This window comes from Scyliorhinus torazame, chromosome 21 (genome assembly GCF_047496885.1).
Source record: "Scyliorhinus torazame isolate Kashiwa2021f chromosome 21, sScyTor2.1, whole genome shotgun sequence".
NCBI classification, from domain to species: domain Eukaryota; kingdom Metazoa; phylum Chordata; class Chondrichthyes; order Carcharhiniformes; family Scyliorhinidae; genus Scyliorhinus; species Scyliorhinus torazame.
Window position 1 is genome coordinate 100,283,035 of NC_092727.1, and position 25,577 is coordinate 100,308,611.

At 46.2% G+C, this 25,577-nt stretch overlaps 1 protein-coding gene across 1 annotated transcript in view; it reads right to left on the bottom strand.

Annotated features, from left to right (window-relative positions):
- The window catches only part of psmc5 (proteasome 26S subunit, ATPase 5), a 56,909-nt gene that overhangs the window by 3,871 nt on the left and 27,461 nt on the right, over positions 1-25,577 (bottom strand). The window contains exons 4-8 of the mRNA XM_072487127.1: positions 24,430-24,499; positions 22,605-22,702; positions 14,071-14,127; positions 11,829-12,059; positions 1,703-1,829 (exon numbers count right to left, since the gene is read on the bottom strand). Coding sequence (XP_072343228.1) covers positions 1,703-1,829; positions 11,829-12,059; positions 14,071-14,127; positions 22,605-22,702; positions 24,430-24,499 — 583 coding nt within the window. The remainder of the gene's footprint in view (positions 1-1,702; positions 1,830-11,828; positions 12,060-14,070; positions 14,128-22,604; positions 22,703-24,429; positions 24,500-25,577) is intronic.

Consider the following 25,577-nt stretch of genomic DNA (forward strand, 5'->3'; position numbering starts at 1 on the left):
TGCTTCAAAGTCGTGATCTTATTTCAAGGCTCAGATGTCCATCAACTGATCTTTTTGACCAGATAGCTATGGTTCAGTAGGTCAATGCAACAACGCAGTGAACTGGGGATGTCAGAACAGCACAGTACCAAATTTTAACCAAAATAGCTCAAACGACTATCCAACTGTTCTAACCCCCCCACCCCCCGCTGAGTCCAAGGTCATTTTCCTTTACTTTAAATATCTGTTTATCAGCATGTAATTTCTGCTGTTGAATACCAGTTCATTTTCTGCTATTATAGAATTGGTTCCTTTGGATAACTGGCAAGTTAGACCCTGGAGGTGTGCTAAGATTTGTGAAGACTCCTTGGGAGTGAACTGATCATTTGCAAGGTGTTACCCACACAAAACCACTAGATTAGGGAGGTCTCAGCCAAGCGGTGATGCAATACTGCAATTGCTTCAGTGTTTCCCATGCTCAGGAAAGGAGGGGGACAAAACTTCAGGATTCTTACTCAAGTGATCAATATCCAGCAGAACCCACAAAGTATTAGTGTTTCACCATCAGATGAAGAAGTCAGGCTTGGCTTTCACATTCTTTCTTTGCCTTTCTTCATCCTTTCTTTGTTGAACAACCTAACGTGACCTACGCCTGGGCAGACCCAAGAAAAACAAGCACCCGAACATAGTGAACAGCTGCTGACACTTATAGAATTGTACCCGAGCTGGGACCCTTGCCTAAGCAGACATGAAAAAGAACTGGAAAATGTTATAGCCTATAACTCACCCCCAAATGTAATCATAAAGATCAGTTATTGTCCCAGATCGGTAGTGAGTGAACTGATCTCAACCAGGCTTTCAGAAGATACAAAAGCCACGATGCTCTGGCCTAAAATTGGAGGGCGGGGGGGGTGTTGCATAGTGTGGTGGTTTACAACAAGGTAGCCTGGATTTTTATCCAATGTCCCTGCTGGAATACGATTATGTGACTGTTGAATACGAGGACAGGGTAAGACACTGTCAAGACTCACATGAAAAACAAGCAATTGAATGAGAATCTAGAGGACTGCCAATGCACTTGGAACAATACACAGGCACAAATAATCAACTCGATATAAAGACAATCGGCTGAAGGATTGCAGGGGTGGGTGAAAGTGAGAATCATAGAATCATCGATTTACAGTGCAGAAGGAGGCCATTCGGCCCATTCAGTCTACACCGGCTCTTGGAAAGAGCACTCTACCCAAGCCCACACCTCTACCCTATCCCCATAACCCTGTAACCCCACCCAACACTTAAGGGCAATTTTGGGCACTAAGGGCAATTTAGCATGGCCAATTCACCTAACCTGCACATCTTTGGACTGTGGAAGGAAACCGGAGCACCCGGAGGAAACCCACGCACACACGGGGCGAAGGTGCAGACTCCGCACAGACAGTGACGCAAGCCGGGAATCGAACCTGGGACCCTGGAGCTGTGAAGCAATTGTGCTAACCACTATGCTACCGTGCGGCACAAGAAATGTAAATAGTGAATACATTATTTTATTTGCTTAGCCCAGGTTCAAAACATTCATAAGTCATAAAGTTCTAGGTTCAATCCAACTTATGCATTTAATCTAGGCTGGCATCATCTGAGAAAGTGCTTACATTGTCAACAAGGTGCCATCCTTCAGAAGAAACATTAAACAGAGTCCCCAAAAACATACCCCCCAAAAACATACCTTCGCCAATGAATTTCTGTACAAGCTCAGAGCCAGATACACGGATAAAGGTGCAGTCAGTGTGGTGGGCCACAGCTCTTGCTAGGAGTGTCTTCCCAGTGCCTGGAGGCCCATACAGCAGCACACCCTAAAATGTATCAAATTTACAGATGAGATTGAATGCCTACCAGTAAAACCCTGTGGGAACAAATTTTACAACAGATTCATTGACAATTACAATTGAAGCCAAAGAATCTACAACAGTTAACTCAGTTACACTGAGGATTTGGCCCTGTCTGAAGAGGTGTGACAAGAACATTTTAACTACATACAAATTTCCAGAACCTTTTGTAACCGAGAAATTAAATGACACCTTTTTTTTTTTTAAAAAAGGTGCATGGCCAACCAAAAGTAACCCTACACCAACAATCTATCAAAGCAGAACGAACTACAAGCTTATTGCCATGGCCACCAATACCATTCACCTGGAGCACAGTGTGCAAGATAGAACAAAGCTTGCCAGCACTTTGAAAGTACTAAAAGATTAAATGTTAACCAACACCTTTCATGCACATAAAGTGAAAGATTAAAGCATATTAATTTTGCCTGATGTTCAATTAATTTTTCAGTTACCCTTTCAGTTATTGCTTTTTTTTAAAAATCAGAAAACTAGCAAACGTGTCAATTAATAATTTACCAAGATGCCTAAAATGTAGATCCTTTTTGACCAGAAATAACAACTTGTGTTCATATATTGCCTTTAATGTAGTAAAATATCTCATGCCGTTTAGGGTGATTTACTGCTTGAGAATGGCTTAGAAATGCAACTTATTGCTTATCTGTTGCAACTATCAAGATTAAAGAGCTCCAATGCAGTGCATTGAGTGATCTCCATTGCAGTGCATTGAGTGATAAGCCAAGAATCCTCCACATCAAAACTTCTCAACTCCTCTGTGCTGTCAACCTCCTCCTCAACACCAAGAGGCCACGATTTCCCCACAGCAAGATTTTTTTTAAATAAACAGAATTCAAAAAGCAGAAAACATTTGATGTTCTCGTCCTTCTGCAAATCGCTCACAGAACATGCATTCTCTTGTTCCAAAGTTGCGCAAAATTCTAGGAGATTCAGGATAAATTTATTCCAAAGTTAACAACGTATTGTTAAAGCCCTGTCAATGAACCTTATGGACAGGAAGTGATTGCACATTGCAATGTGCCAGGAAAACAAACAGTAACAGACCAAGAAGCCAAAATCACTTATATTTGAATAGAAGAAATGTGCAAAGCACAAGAGTTTCAAGACTTCCCTTACTATAGCATTCCAGAAAGAAGCCTATAATTTAGCCTTGAAAACACAATTTCTGGCTTGGCTATAGCCTATTTTGTAGCACATTTTTAGCAGAGGAGTGTTGCTTCTGGAGACAACTTTCAAACGCAAGTAGCTTTTGGCTCCCTGTCCCCATTCAAAGCAATTTATTCAGCTCTAATAAACATGACACATTGCAAAATGTGTACATAAGAGAAGTTTGATGAGAGTGTAGCCAAAGGGTAGCTTGTTAGAATGTAAGATTTTCAATATGCTCTCTATTGGAGATTCACACCAGTAAAGCTCTTCAAATCTTTTGAAAAGCAATGGTGAAAAGCTAGACATGACTGCAGCAAGAACTGAACATTTCAATAAACATCAGGCACAGTGCACTCATACACCAAGTACTTGGATATACCACAGGTCAGTTGCCAGCCAGCACCTTTTACGCCAGCTGTTCTTTTTCCCTGAAATTACAATTTAAACTCCTTCCTGTACCAAGTAACTAATTAGAAATCAGGAAAAGCAAATAACATTTAAAAATTGGAATTCTATAATCTGCGAGGGGGGGGCAGAGATGAAAATGGAGATGGGCAGAGGACTGAACATTTTGAGTGAATATTTTCTGTTTCAAGACCCTAAAATTCATTACTCAAAAATGTACCTCAGCGAGAGGAAGTGAAAGGTTAAAAGGTATTTAATTTTAGATGTTCAATTTATCAATAAATTTACAGCCATTAACCTTTCAAGATACTACTGATTTTTAACCAGAAAATTGGTAAATGTCATTTTATAATTTATCAAAATGTGTGAACTGCAAAGAGAAACCTTTCTGACAGAAATCACTTCTGAAAGGTTTTAAACATGAAACGAGGAAAATATTAATTTCGAAGTACTGCAATTTTTTCGACACCACAGTTTCTCCTTCTGGAAAGTATTACTGCTTATTGAAAGTCAAGCAGATAATAACACTCTTCACTCAAAGGCAGTAAACAAACGTTGCTGCACGGTGCTCGAAATCCAGAAGTCACAATACAAGAGTTTTTTTAAAAAAACTTAATTGGATACCAAATTTCAAAAATAGAATCAGAAATTAAATCATGCAATCTCCCCCGATCCACACATTAAGAGTAGATAGCTTATTGCACTGACAATAGAATTCTATTCGGTCTGATTCACACAGTACTGGAGCAGTGCGATTTGTTGGACATTTGATAAAACACATTCAAATAATCTACTATTATAAGAATGGTACTACCGAATTCAAGCTGGAAACCTGGAATCTACAGCTGGAGATATCTTCCGAACTAGTACAACTTTTGACAATGTTTTTACAATTGCATGTGGGTATTAAGACTTCATCATGTAGCATTTAAATTCCCTGCTGCCTGGCTGAAACACACGTTTTTGTTCAATACGTTCTTTGAGGATTACAGCTGGCAGCTATTGACGTCACACTCTGCCTTTCTATCAAGACAGAATCCATGAGCAAACCCCATCTGAGCCAGGCACTTCAGCGTTAACTTGCAGTAGAAGCAAATCCAAACAACACAGCAATAGCAGCAAGGGGGAAAGGAAAACAAAAGGAGGGAACATTTAACCACTAGCTTATCAATTCCAAATCTCATCCATTAATATAACTGGAAGCTTTTGGAACAGCAACATGGAACACAGGGGTTCATTACAACAGGTTATCAGATGATAAATAAGATGTTATATTCAATTTTTTTAATGAAACCTTAAAAGTGGCCCTAATTTTACACAATTAGTGCATTTAATGTTTATTGTAAAATGTTACAATGTTCACTAAATTTTGATCAAACCAGTTTGGGTTTTTTGGGAAGAGTGAACAGGTATATAATACAAGGAATGCAAGAAAAGTCAAGGACAAGAAAAGGTCTCAGTCCAGTGAGTCTCACTCCTCTACTATTTTAACTTGCATTCAAACATCTAACTTAATTTTGAATGTAAACCTTTGCCTCTACTATGCAACTTAGCAGAATGTTTCAAAAATTTACCATTCTAAGTAAAGTGATAATTCTGAGTAAAGTGATAGGCAGCACAGTGACATAATGGTTAGCACTGCTGCCTCACAGGGCCAGGGACCCAGGTTCGATTTCGGCCTTGGGTGACTGTGTGGAGTTTACACATTCTCCCCATCTCTGTGAGTTTCCTCCGGGTGCTCCGGTTTCCAGTCATGACCAATGCACGGGGTTACGTGGATGGGGTGGGGGAGTGGGCCGAGGTAGGGTGCTCTTTTGGAGTGATTGTGCAGACTCGATGGACTGAATACCCTCCTTCTGCACTGTAGGAATTCTTTTTTTTCTTAAATGTTTTTATTCTCCTCCTTTTTCACATTTTCTACCACATTTACACCCATCAACAATAAACAATAATCAGCAAGATATGTCAATCCCCATAATAACGATCCCATCCGCCCACCAACCCCCCAAACATCAGCCCGCATGTTTACATAAACAAATGACAAAAAGGAATCAGGGATTACCCGTAGTCACCCTTAATCGACACAGCCAACCCCCACCCCCCCCCCAACTAATGTTCGATGTTATCCAGTTCTTGAAAGTGCATAATAAATAGTGCCCATGACTTGTAGAACCCCTCCGAGCTTCCCCTCAGTTCAAACTTAACCTTCTCAAGGGTCAAGTATTCCAACAGGTCCCCCCGCCACGCCAGGGCACTGGGTGGAGAGGCTGCTCTCCATCCCAGCAGGATCCGCCTTCGGGCGATCAACGAGGTGAAGGCTATGATATCTGCCTCTGCTCCCGTTTCCAACCCTGGCTGGTCCGACACCCCGAATATGGCCTCCTGGGGACCAGGGTCCAGTTTCACACGCACCACCTTGGAAATTACCCTAAATACCTCCTTCCAGTACTCCCCTAGCTTTGGACAGGACCAAAACATATGAACGTGATTCGCGGCCCCCCCCCTGCAACGCTCACACACATACTCTACTCCTTCAAAAAAATCGGCTCATCCTCGTGAGGTGCGCTCTATATACCACCTTCAGCTGTATCAGCCCCAACCTCGCACATGAGGTGGAGGCATTCACTCTCCGGAGCACGTCACACCAGACCCCCTCCTCTATAACCTCTCCCAGCTCTTCCTCCCACTTTGCTTTGATCCCTTCCAGTGGTGCCTTATCCTCTTCCAGAATAGCTCCGTACACCGCTGACACTGCCCCCTACTCCAGTCCCCTTGTCGTCAACACCTCCTCCAGCAATGTGGAGGCCGGTTCCTCTGGGAAGCTCTGTATCTCCTTCCTGGCAAAATCCCAAACCTGCATGTACCTAAACACTTCTCCCTGCTCGAGCCCATACTTCACTTCCAGCTCCCTCAATCCTGCAAACCGACCCCGAAGAAACAAATCTTTTAGCATCTTAATCCCCTTCTCTTCCCATTTCCGAAAACTTCCATCCCACCTCCCTGGCTCAAATCTGTGGTTCCCCCAAATCGGCATTTCCCTTGACCCTAAACCCAACCCGAAGTGTTGGCGAAACTGCCTCTAGATTTACAATGAAGCTATTATTACCGGACTCCCTGAATATTTCCCCGGAGCTATCGGGAGCGGAGCTGTTGCAAGTGCCTTCAGCCCCGTCTCCCTGCACAAACTCTCCTCCATTCTGACCCACTGAGAATCAACCCCTCTGACCCAGCTCCGCACTGTCTCCACGTTCGCCGCCCAGTAGTAGTACAACAGGTTCAGGAGACCCAAACCCCCTGCCTGCCTTCCCCTCTTAGCAGCTCCTTTCTTACTCTGGCCACCTTCCCTCCCCATATGAATGAGGTAATCCTTCCCTCAATCTCCCTGAAAAAAGACTTTGGCAGGAAGATCGGTAGGCATTGAAAAATAAACAGGAATCGCGGCAACACATTCATTTTAACCGCCTGTACCCGACCAGTCAGTGACAGAGGAAAGCCATCCCACCTTGCCAGATCGGCTTTCACTCTCCCCGCCAAACTAGTGATGTTGTACCTGCGAAGCCTCCCCCACTCCCGGGCAACCTGCACCCCCAGATACGTAAAATGAGTTCCTGCTCTACAGAATGGCAGCCTCCCCACCCCTGCCCCCAACCCCGGCCGAGACACCATAAAGTACTCACTCTTGTCCAGGTTCAACTTGTACCCCGAGAAAAACCCAAATACCCGCAGTAGCTCCAATATTCCTATCGACGCACTCGGCTCCGACACATACAGCCGCAAGTCGTCGGCGTACAAGGACAATCTATGCTCTATCCCCCCCGCACTATTCCTTTCCAAGCTCCCGAACTTCTCAATGCGATGGCAAACGGCTCAATCGCAAGTGCAAACAGCAGGGGGGACATAGGACATCCCTGTCTCGTCCCACGGTGGAGAGAAAAGTATCTCGAACTGATATTATTTGTGCGGACACTTACCTTCATAATTATATAATTTCCTTATATAATAGCTTTACCCAGTTCACAAACCTTGATCCAATTCCAAACCGCTCCAGCACTGCCATCAGGTACCCTCATTCTACCCGATCAAACGCATTCTCGGCGTCCAATGCCACAACTACCTCTGTTTCCTTTCTTTCCGCCGGTGCCATAACAACGTTCAAAACCCTCCTAATGTTCGAAAACAGCTGCCTCCCTTTCACGAACCCCGTCTGATCCTCCCCTATCACCTTCGGAAGGCACTCCTCCAGCCTACCCGCCAGTACCTTCGCCAACACCTTTATGTCCACATTCAGAAATGATATGGGCCGATACGACCCACACTCCGTCGGATCCTTCTTTTTTTAGTAACAGGGAAATCGATGCCTGCCCCAAGGTTTGTGGCAACACCCCCTTCCCTATCGCCTCCTCAAACATCCCCACCATCAGGGGTGCCAACCTATCCTTAAATTTTTTATAAAATTCCACCGGAAACCCATCCGGCCCTGCCACCTTCCCCGACTGCATCCTCCCAATCGCATCCTTTATCTCCTGCTCCACTATTGCTCCTTCTAATGTAGCCCTGTCCCCCTCCCCTAACCTCGGGTACTCCAACCCATCTAGAAATTCCTGCATCTCACGGTCTCCCCTGAGTGGTTCTGACTTGTACAACCTCTCATAAAACTCCTCAAAAATCTTGTAAATCAGCACTGGGGCCACCACCAACTTCCCTGCCCTATCCTTCACATGAAGAATTTCCCTTGCCGCTGCCTCCCTCCGGGACATCTCCATTTTGATAAACTGCACCCCTTGCTCGTCTCAGTTGGCGCACCGCCTTCCTGGTGGACAGTCGGTCGAAGCTCGCCTGTAGTGCCTTCCTCTTTTCCAGTTTCGCCGGGTCCCCATCCTCTGCATACCTCCTATCTACCTCCAACATCTCATCTATTACCCTCTGCCGCTCCAACCTCTCCTCTTTATCCACCCTGGCCTTAAACAAAATTACCTCACCTCTCACCACCGCCTTTAGAGCCTCCCAGACGACTGCCTTTGATCCCTCACCCGTACAATTGAAATCTACATATTCCTTAATTACCTTTTCAATTTTCTCACAGAACACTTGGTTCCCCAAAAGCCCCACATCCAGTTTCCACGCCGGTCTCTGCGCTGCCCCCTTCTCCTGCACCATATCCACCCAATAAGGAGGTTGATCTGACACTGCAATTGCAGAGTATTCCGACCCCTTGACTCCAGCCAGCAAAGCCTTCCCCACCACAAAAAAGTCGATCCGCAAGTATACGAGTACTCACATTCCCTTGGGTGCAGGAACCTCCAAGGGTCCACCCCTCCCATTTCCACCATTAGCCCAGCCAGCGCCTTCGCCCCCCCCCCTGATGGGACCAGCGAGCGCGGCCGTGATCTGTCCAACCTTGGCTCCTGCACCAAGTTCCAGTCCCCCCCCCCCCACAATCAGCTCATGCGTGTCCAAGTCGGGAATAGCCCCAAACACCTTCCTTGCAAATCCTACATCGTCCCAATTGGGACCGTATACACTTAACAGCGCCACTAATCTCCCCTCCAGTGCCCCTGTCACAATCACATATCTACCCCCCTGATCTGCCACCACCTTCTCCATCTGGAAGCGTACCCTTTTGCTGACCAGCACCGCTACCCCTCGAGCCCTTCCATCAAATCCGGAGTGAAACACTTGGCTAACCCAGCCCTTTTTAAGTCTCACCTGGTCCTTCACCCTCAAATGAGTCTCCTGCAGCATTGCTACATCGGCTTTCAAACTTTTAAGATGTGCAAGCACTCTTGACTGGACCTCCTAGCCCTCTCACGTTCCATGTGATTATCCTTACTGGGGGTCTCTCACACCTCTCAAATCCCCCCCCCCCTTTCTTATCCACCATCACCATACCACCGGGCCCTGCCCCATAAGCCTGACCCGCCCCTGTCCATTGTTAACATCGAACCCCTTCCCCCCTCCCAAGAACCCCCCCCTACAAAAACATTCCCCAACATCCATCCCTCCACCCCCTCTTGCTCGCCTCGTAGGCCCATTGAAGCCTGCTATCCAGGCTCCAACGTCCGCAGTCCTCCTCTCACCTCACCCCCGTTCACTAACTGACTTTAGCTAGCTAGCGCGGGTGGCTCCCCCCGCCAAGACCTCTCGTCCCCTTCCACCCAGTCCCAGAGAAAGAAACACCAAAACAAACCCAACAATCCAACCCCTACAATTCACTAACATAACATTTAACCGTCGCAACACAGAATGCCATTAACTTGAACTCTGTAACAATGCAAAGAGAAGTAAATTTCAATACAAATCAGTAAAAAGAAAGTTGTAACATTTGTACGTTTTCCAGCCGCTCAAACACAGTCCACAGTCTCTCTTCCAGTTCCGCTCTTCACGTCTGACCCAAGCCTTCTGCCCTCACGAACGCCTCAGCCGCCTCCGCTGTCTCAAAATAAAAGTCTTTGGCGTTATATGTTACTCTCAACTTCACCGGGTACACCACACCAAATCGCACCCCCTTCTTGTACAAAGCCGCCTTCACTCGCCCAAACGCCGCTCGTCTTTCAAGTCCTGGTAGATCCGAACCGCAGTACCATCGCACAGCAGCTCACGCTCCTGCTTCGCCCAGCTTAATACTTTCTCCTTCATGCAAAACGTATGGAAGCAGATAATTACTGCCCTTGGCGACTCGTTCACTTTGGGCTTCGGCCTTAATGACCGATGAGCTCGATCTAGCTCGTACAGGGTGGGGCTCTCACCCTCCCCCATCAGCTCTGCCAACTTCTCAGCGAAGTATTGCGTTGGCCTTGGGCCCTCTGTCCCTTCGGGCAAGCCCACAATTATCAAATTGTGCCGCCTTGAGCGGTTTTCCAAGTCTTCCAGCTTTGCTCGGAGTCCTCTGTTAACCTCCAGCACCCTCCGCAGATCGTCCCCCATCGAGGTGACCTGGTCGCTGTGTCGTGTCACGGCCTCCTCCACCTCCTTCATCTTCTCGCCCTGCTCGCTCACCTCAGCCGATGCCTTTGTCACCTCCACCCTCATCAGGCTGATTGCCTCCTCCACCCATGACCTCAACACGACCGCCATCTCTTTCCTCAAGGCCTCCATGTGCCTCACCAAATGTTTTTCCAGCTCCACCACCATCACCTCGGTCATCTTCTCCACAGCAAGTAGTGCGGCCCCGCCTTGTAGTTCGGCTTCCGCCATCCTGTCAACACTTTTGCTCGTCTTCTCCTTTGGCTGTGAACCCGCGTTTCCTCCTTTCTTCGACGTTGCTCTTCGCATCCTTTAGCGGCTTATTGTTTTCTATCTTCTTTCCTTTCTCCTCTCTCCCCCTTCACCCTCCTGCCCTTCATCAATCTGACATTCTTCTTTTTTGAAAAAAAAGGGGGGGGGGGGAGAAGAGAAAAAAAAAAACTTTCACCAAACTTCCTTAAATCTTCTTTCTTTCTCCTCTGCATTCACCTGGGACCAGGCTTCAACCTCCTTTCTTCTTCCTAGGTGGGAGCCATCTGACGTGGAGCACCCTCCCTACATGGTGCCCTGGCCTCGGGCCTGCCGCCTCGGCCTCCTCGCAGCTCCGCCCCCGCTAATCTGACCTGCCGCGCCGGGCCCGGCGCCTCAGCCCCCCCCCGACCCCCGCGCGGGATTCTTCGCCGGTTTTTAAACCGGCCCCGCTGGCTGCTCGTGGCGGCCCCAAAGGCCGACGATAGTCGGGGGGTGCGTGAGGACTCGGGGATTTCCCTGATATCACCGTGAATCGCGGCCACCGGCGGGAGCCCCTGTTGCTGCGGCCGCCCTGCTCGCACACGCCACCGGAAGTCCACTGTAGGAATTCTAAGGATTCTTAATTATAAAACAAATTCTCACTAATTTAAACCTTTTCATGTCTTATTTTGAAGTGATATTCTGGGTTTACACTATCAATCCTATTTATTGCTATGTACTCTACAATGAGACCTCATTGACTCAGTTTCTTTCCTTGAATCCCACCAAGACACTTCTAATGAAAGAAAGCATCTCAATCTATGGTTCAACTGAAGTGAGGGCCAAATTAAATAAGTTTGTACATATGAAAATTAGGACACAGTTATAGATACTGGTTGGATGCCCATTACTGAGGTGCTGGCAAGTTCGTAAATTATTCACTGCAGGTTAATCTTTAGCCACTTGGAAGGTTAAAATGTCGAGGCCGTAGCAAATTAAAAACTAATTTGGAGCTAGAAAGATTAAGATTTTTCCACCGTGAATACACACAGATCATTAGGATAAGCCCATCCTGGATTTTCAAGCACAAATTCTGTACTAAAACTTAAAAACACGTTAAAGAACGATCAGCAGATTGAAGGTTAATTTCAATTCAGAACAGGAAGCAAAGAGGGGAAGGCAAAAGGAGAAAGATGCACTTGCCTTTGGTTGTGCAATGCCGAGAGCTTCAAACAGTTCAGGATGCTTCACAGGCAGTTCAATAACCTCCTTAATCTCTTTGATTTGTTTGTCCAAGCCACCAATCATTTCATAGGTAGAGTCTGGAACCTTCTCGACCATCATTAGAGACACCAGAGGGTCCACTTTGTTGGGCAGGATTTTGTGTAGCGTGTAGCTGTCATTTCTCAAAGCTACACGACAATTAGGAGTCACCTTTAAACACATAAAATACCCGCGTTATTGGCAACAGCTAAAGCGAAACACAGCTGATCCTCAAAAATCAAGAGATGGGGAAAATCTCTGAGGGGAAATATCAGTTAATCAATCTGCTTACAATAAACAGTTACAGAAAACTAATTACAGACAGCTGGCTTCAAACTTGAATCTCCCTCATGCATAATCTATTACTAAAGAAAATAATCCAGCCAATTGACAAGAACAACAAAGGCATTTTCTTTTATTTTTAATTTAGAATACTCAATTCATTTTTTTCAATTGAGGGGCAATTTAGCGTGACCAATCTACCTACCCTGCACATCTTTGGGTTGTGGGGGCGAAACCCACGCAAACACGGGGAGAATGTGCAAACTCCACACGGACAGTGACCCAGAGCCGGAATCGAACCTGGGACCTCGGCTTCATGAGGCAGCAGGCAAACCACTGCGCCACCGTGCTGCCCCTGCTAAGGCACTTTTATATATGGCTTCATAGTATGTGGCCATTATTGGCGAGGTCAGTATTTATTGCTCATCCCTAATTGTCCTTGAGGAGGTAGTAGTGAAACACACTTCTGAACTGCTGTAGTCCATGTGGTACACCCAGTGCTGCTAGGGAGAGAATGCTGGCCCACAACGGTGAGCACACAGCAATATAGTACTTGAGTGGCTTGGACTGGAACCTGCAGATGGTGACAGTCTTAGGAATCTGGTGCCTTTGTCCTTCAATGTAGTAGAGGTCACGGGTTGGGAAGGTGATATTGGGTAGAAATGGAAAATCGTGATATGATAGGGATTCATTCAAGTTGAGCTGCATTGAGGTTTTGTTATACTGCAGAATGGCTAACATTCACACTGATGACCAGAAACATTACAATGAAGATGACATTTCAATAAAAATATATAACTATGATTTTAGCAACATATCGAGTTTAGACAAGTTCCTCCCGCCCAATGAATGCCAGACTTTCAAAACAGATTTAAATCCAGTTTAAGGACTTGATAAGACTAAGAGCTTAATAAAAATCACAAGCCAAAGAACACTCTTCTCCACAGATCAGATGAATTCTCCTGCATTTTGGATGTAACTCTACCTCAAAACGTTCAATCAGCAATCAAATTTTTACTCAAAAACATGCTCTATAACAGCACCTCCCAACTCCTAACTAAACTCACAATTCACAAGATTCAACTCATGACAAATGCATTCAATGGAAAGCTCTCTACTTAGCAAACACGGAGGCTAAAGCAGAAGCTTAGAAATTAGTCCAAATTTTTTTCAAAAACATTAACTCACTGGTTTACATATTGGTATTGTTGCATGATTTGTACATGAGGAATTTGTGGAAGCACACAGGAATACAATACAGCCGTGGCATGGTAAGCTCACCTTGAATTGAGTTCTTAGAACAGATATTTGTTGAGTTGAATAAAGATTTACCTTTTTGTTGATATTCTATTTGATGGTAATTGGGTTTTTAACCTCATTCAAAGCATGCTAATTTAAAACTCATGGTCGCTGGTCAACCAACAGCACTGAGGCAGCTCAACATCACCTTCTCAAGGCCAATTAGAGGTGGCCAGTAAATGCTAGGCTGGCCAGCGATGCCCACATCCCACGAACGAATAAATAAAAATAGAATAATCTGCCTTAACCTACATTATTCATTTCTCTCAGCATTATTTAAAAGCCATTCCTTTCCTCAATGAATTTAAAGATTTTAAGTCCTGACAATCAGAGCTTCTGGTCTTTGAACCCGCTACAATGAAGACAGCAGGGTACTTAAAAAATTCTAAATATGACTTCCTAAAAGTTACGTAGAATTAAAAATAACTTGATTTTAACACATAGCACTTGCATCGTGTGGAACTTGTTAGTCTCCATTGTCAATACAGAATTAATATTTTAAATCAACGATACCACATTCAAAGATTTCTAATTTGACAACTGCAGAGTACTGAAGAGTAGGATGCATACTCAAATTCAGTAGTTGCAATACCATACTCACATCATTAATGTCAATGTTCTTGTCTACATCCACGACAAATTTTCCCTCTGGATGAACCTACAAAAGAAAAACATACAAGATTACGGTCTGTATATTTTTATGAAGAAAAATAGTTAACAACCCTTTCATTTTAATGCAAATTAAGATTTGCAAAGGATCAATAACTATTTTTAATGTAAGTAAACTCAAATATTTTCATGAGTTTCTCCAAACGCTCAGAAATTTATCAATCCTACCACAAACTACCTCATGTACAATGATCCAGAGGCAAATCACGTTCACCCAGAGAGTGATCCAGAGGCAAACCTCCTTCACCCAGAGAGTGATCCAGAGGCAAATCTCCTTCACCCAGAGAGTGATCTAGGGGCAAATCTCCTTCACCCAGAGAGTGATTCAGAGGCAAATCTCCTTCACCCAGAGTGATCCAGAGGCAAATCTCCTTCACCCAGAGAGTGATCCAGAGGCAAATCTCCTTCACCCAGAGAGTGATCCAGAGGCAAATCTCCTTCACCCAGAGAGTGATCCAGAGGCAAATCTCCTTCACGCAGAGTGATCCAGAGGCAAATCTCCTTCACCCAGAGAGTGATCTAGGGGCAAATCTCCTTTACCCGGAGAGTGATCCAGAGGCAAATCTCCTTCACCCAGAGAGTGATCCAGAGGCAAATCTCCTTCACGCAGAGTGATCCAGAGGCAAATCTCCTTCACCCAGAGAGTGATCTAGGGGCAAATCTCCTTTACCCGGAGAGTGATCCAGAGGCAAATCTCCTTCACCCAGAGAATGATCTACGGGCAAATCTCCTTCGCCTGGAGAGTGATCCAGAGGCAAATCTCCTTCACCCAGAGAGTGGCCCAGAGGCAAATCTCCTTCACCAAGAGAATGGCCCAGAGACAAATCTCCTTCACCCAGAGAGTGGCCCAGAGGCAAATCTCCTTCACCCAGAGAGGGGCCCAGAGGCAAATCTCCTTCACCCAGAGAGTGGCCCAGAGGCAAATCTCCTTCACCCAGAGAGAGGCCCAGAGGCAAATCTCCTTCACCCAGAGAGTGATCCGGAGGCAAATCTCCTTCACGCAGAGAGTGATCCAGAGGCAAATCTCCTTCACCCAGAGAGTGATCTCGGGGCAAATTTCCTTCACCCGGAGAGTGATCCAGACGCAAATCTCCTTCACCCAGAGGCAACTCTCCTTCACCAAGAGAGTGGCCCAGAGGCAACTCTCCTTCACCAAGAGAGTGGCCCAGAGGCAAATCCCCTTCACCCAGAGAGTGGCCCAGAGGCAAATCTCCTTCACCCAGAGAGAGGCCCAGAGGCAAATCTCCTTCACCCAGAGAGTGGCCCAGAGGCAAATCTCCTTCACCCAGAGAGTGATCCAGAGGCAAATCCCCTTCACGCAGAGAGTGATCCAGGGGCAAATCTCCTTCACCCAGAGAGTGATCTACGGGCAAATCTCCTTCACCCGGAGAGTGATCCAGAGGCAAATCTCCTTCACCCAGAGAGTGATCTGGGGGCAAATCTCCTTCACCCGGAGAGTGACCCAGAGGCAAATCTCCTTCACCCAGAGTGATCCAGAGGCAAATCTCCTTCACCCAGAGAGTGATCCAGAGGCAAATCTCCTTCACCCAGAGAGTGATCCAGAGGCAAATCTCCTTCACCCAGAGAGTGATCCAGAGGCAAATCTCCTTCATGCAGAGTGATCCAGAGGCAAATCTCCTTCACCCAGAGAGTGATCTAGGGGCAAATCTCCTTTACCCGGAGAGTGATCCAGAGGCAAATCTCCTTCACCCAGAGAATGATCTACGGGCAAATCTCCTTCGCCTGGAGAGTGATCCAGAGGCAAATCTCCTTCACCCAGAGAGTGGCCCAGAGGCAAATCTCCTTCACCCAGAGAGTGATCTAGGGGCAAATTTCCTTCACCCGGAGAGTGATCCAGACGCAAATCTCCTTCACCCAGAGGCAACTCTCCTTCACCAAGAGAGTGGCCCAGAGGCAACTCTCCTTCACCAAGAGAGTGGCCCAGAGGCAAATCCCCTTCACGCAGAGAGTGGCCCAGAGGCAAATCTCCTTCACCCAGAGAGAGGCCCAGAGGCAAATCTCCTTCACCCAGAGAGTGGCCCAGAGGCAAATCTCCTTCACCCAGAGAGTGGCCCAGAGGCAAATCTCCTTCACCCAGAGAGTGATCCAGAGGCAAATCCCCTTCACGCAGAGAGTGATCCAGAGGCAAATCTCCTTCACCCAGAGAGTGATCTAGGGGCAAATCTCCTTTACCCGGAGAGTGATCCAGAGGCAAATCTCCTTCACCCAGAGAATGATCTACGGGCAAATCTCCTTCGCCTGGAGAGTGATCCAGAGGCAAATCTCCTTCACCCAGAGAGTGGCCCAGAGGCAAATCTCCTTCACCAAGAGAATGGCCCAGAGACAAATCTCATTCACCCAGAGAGTGGCCCAGAGGCAAATCTCCTTCACCCAGAGAGGGGCCCAGAGGCAAATCTCCTTCACCCAGAGAGTGGCCCAGAGGCAAATCTCCTTCACCCAGTGAGAGGCCCAGAGGCAAATCTCCTTCACCCAGAGAGTGATCCGGAGGCAAATCTCCTTCACGCAGAGAGTGATCCAGAGGCAAATCTCCTTCACCCAGAGAGTGATCTAGGGGCAAATCTCCTTCACCCGGAGAGTGATCCAGACGCAAATCTCCTTCACCCAGAGGCAACTCTCCTTCACCAAGAGAGTGGCCCAGAGGCAACTCTCCTTCACCAAGAGAGTGGCCCAGAGGCAAATCCCCTTCACCCAGAGAGTGGCCCAGAGGCAAATCTCCTTCACCCAGAGAGAGGCCCAGAGGCAAATCTCCTTCACCCAGAGAGTGGCCCAGAGGCAAATCTCCTTCACCCAGAGAGTGGCCCAGAGGCAAATCTCCTTCACCCAGAGAGTGATCCAGAGGCAAATCTCCTTCACGCAGAGAGTGATCCAGAGGCAAATCTCCTTCACCCAGAGAGTGATCTAGGGGCAAATCTCCTTCACCCGGAGAGTGATCCAGACGCAAATCTCCTTCACCCAGAGGCAACTCTCCTTCACCAAGAGAGTGGCCCAGAGGCAACTCACCTTCACCAAGAGAGTGGCCCAGAGGCAAATCCCCTTCACCCAGAGAGTGGCCCAGAGGCATATCTCCTTCACCCAGAGAGAGGCCCAGAGGCAAATCTCCTTCACCCAGAGAGTGGCCCAGAGGCAAATCTCCTTCACCCAGAGAGTGGCCCAGAGGCAAATCTCCTTCACCCAGAGAGTGATCCAGAGGCAAATCTCCTTCACGCAGAGAGTGATCCAGAGGCAAATCTCCTTCACCCAGAGAGTGATCTAGGGGCAAATCTCCTTCACCCGGAGAGTGATCCAGACGCAAATCTCCTTCACCCAGAGGCAACTCTCCTTCACCAAGAGAGTGGCCCAGAGGCTACTCTCCTTCACCAAGAGAGTGGCCCAGAGGCAAATCCCCTTCACCCAGAGAGTGGCCCAGAGACAAATCTCCTTCACCCAGAGAGAGGCCCAGAGGCAAATCTCCTTCACCCAGAGAGTGGCCCAGAGGCAAATCTCCTTCACCCAGAGAGTGGCCCAGAGGCAAATCCCCTTCACGCAGAGAGTGATCCAGAGGCAAATCTCCATCACCCAGAGAGTGATCTAGGGGTAAATCTCCTTCACCCGGAGAGTGATCCAGAGGCAAACCTCCTTCACCCAGAGAATGATCTGAGGGCAAATCTCCTTCACCCAGAGAGTGATCCAGAGGCAAATCTCCTTCACCCAGAGTGTGGCCCAGAGGCAAATCTCCTTCACCCAGAGAGTGATCTGGGGGCAAATCTCCTTCACCCAGAGAATGATCCAGAGGCAAATCCCCTTCACCCAGAGAGTGGCCCAGAGGCAAATCTCCTTCACCCAGAGAGTGATCTAGGGGCAAATCTCCTTCACCCAGAGAATGATCCAGGGGCAAATCCCCTTCACCCTGGGAGAGGCCCAGAGACAAATCTCCTTCATCCAGAGAGTGATCCAAAAGGCAAATGCTGAAGAAACTCAGCAGGTCTGGCGGTACCTGTGAAGAGAAAACAGAGTTAAAGTTTCAAGTCCGTATGACTCTTCTTCAGAACTATGTTAGCTGTATCCTTTTGGAGTCCTGCTTTCATTCACCCTTGTCCTGGTCGACTGCTACATACTCTCCATTCTCCTATGCAGCAAACTCAATAAATTTGAATACAATGCTTTCCATGTTCTTGCCCTCCCTACTTCTACATATTCTTCCAGCCCTTCATGCAACTAAATGCTTCCTACTCTTCTAAATCAGAGTCTTAGCTGGCGAGTGTATTCGCAGACATCTTCAACACCTCACTTCTCCGCTCCGAGGTTCCCACCTCCTTCAAGAAGACCACCATGACGCCAGTACCAAAGAAGACCAAGGTAGCGTGCCTCAACGACGACCGAACGGTGGCCCTGACATCTGTCATCATGAAATGCTTCGAGTGGCTAGTCATGAGACGGGATCATTAACCTTCCAGAAGGTCTCGATCCATTGCAGTTCGCCTATTGCCGCAACTGGTCCACAGCAGATGCTATTGCCTTGGCCCTACAGTTAACACTCGAACATCTTGACAACAAAGAAACCTACATCAGACTGCTGTCCATCGACTACAGTACCACCTTCAACACGATTATCCTGACAAAACTAATAACCAAACTCTGCAATCCTGGACTTGACCCCTTCCTGTGCAGCTGGATCCTTGACTTCCTCACCAACAGACCACAATCTGTCAGGATAGGTAGCAGCACCTCCTCCACAATAGTCCTCAACACCGGGGCCCTGCAAGGATGTGTGCTCAGTCCTCTACTGTACTCCCTATACACACACACACACGACTGTGTGGCAAGATTAACTCCAATTCTATCTGTACGTTTGCGGATGATACGACTGTGATGGGATGTATCTCAAACAACGACGAGTCACACTACAGAAGGGAGATAGATCATTTGGTTGCATGGTGTACTGAAAACAACCTCTCTCTAAATGTCAGCAAAACCAAAGAACTGATCATCGACTTCAGGAAGCATTGTATGACACACGCCCCCGTCTACATCAATGGCTCCGAAATGGAGATGGTTGATAGCTTTAAGTTCCTGGGGGGGTCACCATCACCGACAGACTGTCCTGGTCCACTCACGTTGATGCAACAGTCAAGAAAGTCCAACAACATCTCTACTTCCGAAGGAAGCTAAAGAAATTTGTTTGCATCGACTCTCACAAACATCTACAGATGTGCCATAGAGAGTATCCTATCCGGCTGCATCACAGCTTGGTATGGCAACTGCTCGGCCCAAGATCGCAAGAAACTGCAGAGTGTGGTGAACCCAGCCCAATGCATTATACAAGCTTGCCACCTCCCATTAATTCTGTCTACATCTCCCGCTGCCTCAGGAAGGCAGACAGCATTGTCAGAGATCCCTCGCACCCAGGCTTTGCCCTCTTCCAGACCCTTCCATCAGGCAGAAGATGCAGCAGTCTAAAGACGCATACATCCAAACTCAGGAACAGTTTCTTCCCCACAGCTACTAGACTCCTCAACGACTCTCCCCCGGAGAGTCGTTCCCTGTAAGGCACTATTCACGACGCCCTACGCTGCTCTTGCTCATGTCGTATTTGCTTTGTTTGGCCCTTGTTCCATGCTGTGCTGTAACCAATTACTTATTTGTTGATGTACTGTGTACTTTTTCGGATTCACTGTAACTATCTACTCTTCTTTGTCTACTGTGTATGTACTGTGTACGTTTCCTTGGCCGCTGAAAAATACCGTACTTCAGTATATGACAATAAAAATCCAAATCAAATAAAATAAAGCCTTTGCATACCTCCCCTCCATTTTTTCTTTCCAATCGGCACAACCTGGCTCACACAGCTCCACTCTGGATATTTTCCTATCCTTTCCTACACTTCAAAAGGCTGCAGACAAACGTATCTCTTTAACCAAGATTTGGATCATTACCCTCACTTCATCCTTAATGGCCTGTTTCACCTCTGCTTCTGGCAAGTTGTTATTGGACAGTGGGATGAAATAAATGAACCACTCTACGGGATTGTAGCACCTGGCAATGGAGGTCAATAAATGATTTTGGTGTTGTGGGAGGGGGAGATCATCTCAAGAGCAAGCCAGTAACCTCACACTCCAGGAAGCAGCACATTACAGCTCCAACAAGCTGGTTCACTTAGAGCAGGCATACCATTTAAAACAGCTATCAATTATTAATATGGAAATCAACCTTCAATAATTCCCACTCAATTGCATGCCCTACATACTGCAAGCTGCTGCTAAAAAAACAAGTTCAAGAACGGCTGGAAGATTGTACATTTCACATTAGTTGAGGCAGGGTGGGCAAGCAGACTTTAAATCAGCACAGAAAGAAATTCCCACAATGAATTCCTACTAGATTCCTGTTTTTTGAAAGCTTAAATATTTGATTAAAAACCAGCCCTGTAATCCACTACCATAATCCTAACTGCCTGAAGGATCAGTTAAGTGTGGAATCTCATCTTCTGCATCAGTGCCAAGAACATTATGTTCCACTAACCAGCACACGCAAGCCCCACCACAATGTGCAGTGAAAAAGAAAATACAGACTACAGGAAGCTAATCTGTACGAACAATCATATGAACACTCGCTTCCATCAGACATGGCTGTAGAAAAAGACATCGGTGTGGTCAGCAAGGATATGGATGTGAGCAATCTTGATAGGAAAGCTGTTCAACAAAAGCCATTCATATAGTTCAAAGCCTTAGTCATAGAAACTACAAGCAACCTTGAGCAGTCATCATTGGCCACTATTGCAACATATAGATTCATGCTAGCTATCCCTGAAATTATATAGGTTTTAATTCTGGGGTCTGAAAGAATGCAACACTAAATAGGAAATTACCACCCAAATTAACCTATACAGATGTTACACAAAGTCAAAGTCAGGTATTAAAATCATACAACAGATGCAAGTTCACACATTGGTGTTACAGATTACAATTTCCCACTCGCAGGTAAATGTTGTCAATGAAAGAGGTTTCAAAATTCAATTGCTGTTTTTTGGGAGGAAATGAATACTGACTAAGGATCCGCTTTCTCTCAGATCCTCATCTTGCTCCTCGGTTCATGACACTTTTTGCAGTTTAACAAACACGAAAGTTACAACAGGCGTGATTCAATATACTGCTATTTAATTCTTATACAAACACAGCCTGTTGTTTTTAAAATGGAAATATAAATTTTATCCAAATAAAACTTTGATATTAGTCCCATTTGCTTTTCCAAAGCTAGTTAGACAGGAGCTAAATAAGAATATTCCATCAGCGGAGCATACTGAATAATATTCCTGAGGAGACCGCACATGTGCAAATTGTACAATCTAAGCTACTCTCAAGCTTGGCTGAGTACAAACATATTAAGTCCACGCCCGTGCCTTTAGGAGCAGCTGAGACCTTGAAATAATAACTTTAATGAGAGCATCGCGTATCAAAAGACAATGCAATGCATATATTTAGTAATGTTGTGACACATTTATCTTTGAATTTTTAGTTTAAACCTTTATTTTGAACATTAGAAACATCACATGCTAGACTAACGAGAACTGGGAGTTTTCAAGTTAATCACCAGGCCTTTGTATCAAATATAATTATAGAAATCAGGTTTTCGGAAATAGTATATTCACCAGAAGCACTACACAATTTATTTCTTTAGTGAAAAACAAAATTAATCTTTTTAGCATTCAAGTCACCAGATCATTGTAGTTCAGACTCTGGGGCGTCATTCTCCGACCCCCCGCCGGGTCAGAGAATCGCCGGGGGCTGCCGTGAATCCCGCCCCCGCCGGTTGCCGAAGTCTCTGGCACCTGAGATTCGGCGGGGGCGGGAATCGCGGCGCGCCGGTTGGCGGGCCCCCCCGCTCGATTCTCCGGCCCGGATGGGCCGAAGTCCCGCCGATAAATTGCCTGTCTCGCCGGCGTGGATTAAACCACCTTTTGAACGGCGGGACAAGGCGGCGTGGGCGGGCTCCGGGGTCCTGGGGGGTGCCCCCACGGTGGCCTGGCCCGCGATCGGGGCCCACTGATCCGCGGGCGGGCCTGTGCCGTGGGGGCACTCTTTCCCTTCCGCCTCCGCCGCGGTCTCCACCAGGGCGGAGGCGGAAGAGACTCCCTCCACTGCGCATGCGTGGGAAACTGTCAGCGGCCACTGACGCTCCCGCGCATGCGCCGCCTGGAGATGTAATTTCCGCGCCAGCTGGTGGGGCAACAAAGGCCGTTTCCGCCAGCTGGCGGGGCGGAAATTCCTCCGGCACCGGCCTAGCCCCTCAATGTTGGGGCTCGGCCCCCAAAGGTGCGGAATGCTCCGCACCTTTGGGGCGGCGCGATGCCCGTCTGATTGGCGCCGTTTTGGGCGCCAGTCGGCGGACATCGCGCCATTTCGGGAGAATTTCGCCCAAGTTCTGCATTCAGTGCTCCATAGGCATGACCAGTATAAGACACTGCAAAATTACCTTGACAAGCACCTTCTTCTTGTCCATTGCTCTAACCACCTCTCCTACGTAAGACCCCTGTTCCTGTAATAGCTGTAGTTCTTCCCGCAGCATGCGCACTGTAAGAAACATTGACAATTACATTCATGCAAGTCTGAGTTTAAGTATAATGCAAGGTTATGTCTGAGACTGATATCATCTCATAGATCAGCCGGAAAATACTTTTCACAGAATAACAACGGATAAAATAAATCTCATCATGAGGTCGCAATTAGCTCACAATTTCTCACCAACTGAGCCACTGAGAAAATAATTTTCAGGATAATTTCCAAATAAATGGAGTTCAATCTTTAGGCTAAATTTCTATTCAATCTTTGATGAATAGATAACAGACTCCACTATTGACCTTGTTGGTTAGTCACCACAGAGTGTAGTGTATTCCAGCCAAAATAGAAATTATTGAACTGAAACTAAATCCAAGGTAAATACTGAAGTTAACCAGTTGTATCTAAACTCCTAACCCAACGAGCATTACTTTGGTGCAACAGGACTCTGTACGTCAATGATGGGCAACCTCGGCTAGTAAGAGGGCCGCATGAATGGCCATCTCAGTAGGCCACAAGATTGAAATCAGTCTTGTGCACTAGCCATGACCCCATGAATAAGATTAAATACATTTAGTACATGCAAATATTTCATAATGAGTTATAGAAAATGCTTATGAGTTTATATATTAATAGAACTGCCATCAACTTCAACTGGTTTCAAACAAAATAAATATTTACACTTACCTTACTATACCATACTCAATCTGTCTCCCACAAGCTTCCTTAGATTCGGATCTAGGGATTAGGACTTTGCAATGCAGCACTGAGGTTTCCATCCGGTATCGCAACCAAGGCGGTCTCCCGAGATAATTTTGCTAACTGTGCTTGAGTACTCAGAATTTGCAGGGCCTGCCACTTCCCAGTCAATGTTGTGTGAAATCTGCACACATCTGTGCAGCACAGTAGCATTGTGGATAGCACAATTGCTTCACAGCTCCAGGATCCCAGGTTCGATTCCGGCTTGTCTGTGCGGAGTCTGCACATCCTCCCCGTGTGTGCGTGGGTTTCCTCCGGGTGCTCCGGTTTCCTCCCAGTCCAAAGATGTGCAGGTTAGGTGGATTGGCCATGATAAATTGCCCTTAGCGTCCAAAATTGCCCTTAGTGTTGGGTGGGGTTACTGGGTTATGGGGATAGGGTGGAGGTGTTGACCTTGGGTAGGGTGCTCTTTCCAAGAGCCGGTGCAGACTCGATGGGCCGAATGGCCTCCTTCTGCACTGTAAATTCTATGATAATCTATGATCTCACTTTGTGTACCCTTGCTTTATGTGCGTATCACTTTCATAATACCAGTCGGAAAAGAACTGCACAGATGGAAACAGCAGAATCTGGCAACCCTGCGAGTGTGCAACGGTCATCTCGCATTCAGAACCCTGATGGGACACATGCAGCTCGTGGGCCACATGTTGCCCACTACTGACGTACATTGTAGAAGGGAACTGGTGGGTGGATGGGCTAGGGCATCAAATTCATTGGACAGAGGCCAAATCGATGAATGATGCCATACGGATTACATCCGCATTCACCTTTTACCGACACACGGTGACATTTCTAGTTACAATGGCTACTAGAACCAGTTAATGGTCAATAATGGACAGGCCTTTATCATATGCTAGGCATTCATTTTCAATCCCTTTGTAGTACTAACAGTCAAATAATCAGTAGTTTACAATTCACAGATAACTCAAACGAGGAATACAGCAACACCATATAAAATACTGTCCTGTAATATTTTTAATTACCTTTGGCATTGAGTTCATTTCTTTGAGCCTGTAGACGTCGGAGATTCTGACTCTTATCATTAACAATAAGCTTTGAGGAAGAAATACACTAATTAGAACTGATGGCATTCAAGCACAGTATTATGCGCTCAGAATGGTACCAATTTCAAAGACTAGATGCTAATAAACAAATTCAGATGAAAACACAGACTGAATACCTGGTTGCTTGTGAATTTTAGAGTTCAATTATACTGCTATTAAAAGAACATTGCTAAACCGAGACAAAGTTTTTATTATTACAGAAATTATTTTTCACAGTAACTTCATACCTGTGACAATAAATGGTTATTATTATTATTATTCAGCAATTCTCCGTACCAATAAAACAGACACCAGTGTTGAAAGGTAAACGGTAGCAATGTATGAAGGGCAACATGGTAGCACAAGTGGATAGCACTGAGGCTTCACAGCGCCAGGGTCCCAGGTTCAATTCCCTGCTGGGGCACTGTCTGGGATGTTAAGTAATGGGTTAAGAGACATTGCAATTAGTTGTCTCATTTATGTTAAGTATCCATTAATTGACACTGATATGTAAAGGGGATTCAGGTGGCCTCTGTCAGGTGATGTATAGTTAAGAGATTTGTGCAAAGGCTGTTGGAAGGAAATAAATGTGTGTTTGTGAAAAAGGAACAGAACTTTAGACTCTTCATATCACAGCAACTAAAACGTCTAACAATTGGTAGCAGAGGATGGTTGGTGTGTAAATGTGAAGGGTTGAAAGATACAACTTTACAGATCAAACCAAGGAGTGAGTGAGAAAAGAAAAAAAAAAAAAGGGATATATGGCTGAACCGAGGATAAAGATGGCTGGATATGACTATCCTCCCTTATTTTCTGAAAGGGAATCGTACGACCAATGGAGAAGTCCAGTAGTTATGTGGACTAAGGTAACTGCTTTGGGAAAGAGAAAACAAGGTATGGTATTGGCTCTTTCTCTACCATATGGCAGTAAAATCCGAAACAAAGTGCTTTCTGAGCTGGAATTGGAAGAGTTAGACTCAGAAGAAAGTCTGGAGACTTTATTACATTATATGGATAAGATTTATAAGAAAGATGACTTGTTAAGTGCGTATGAAGCATGGTCGGATTTTGATAAGTTCCGGAAAATG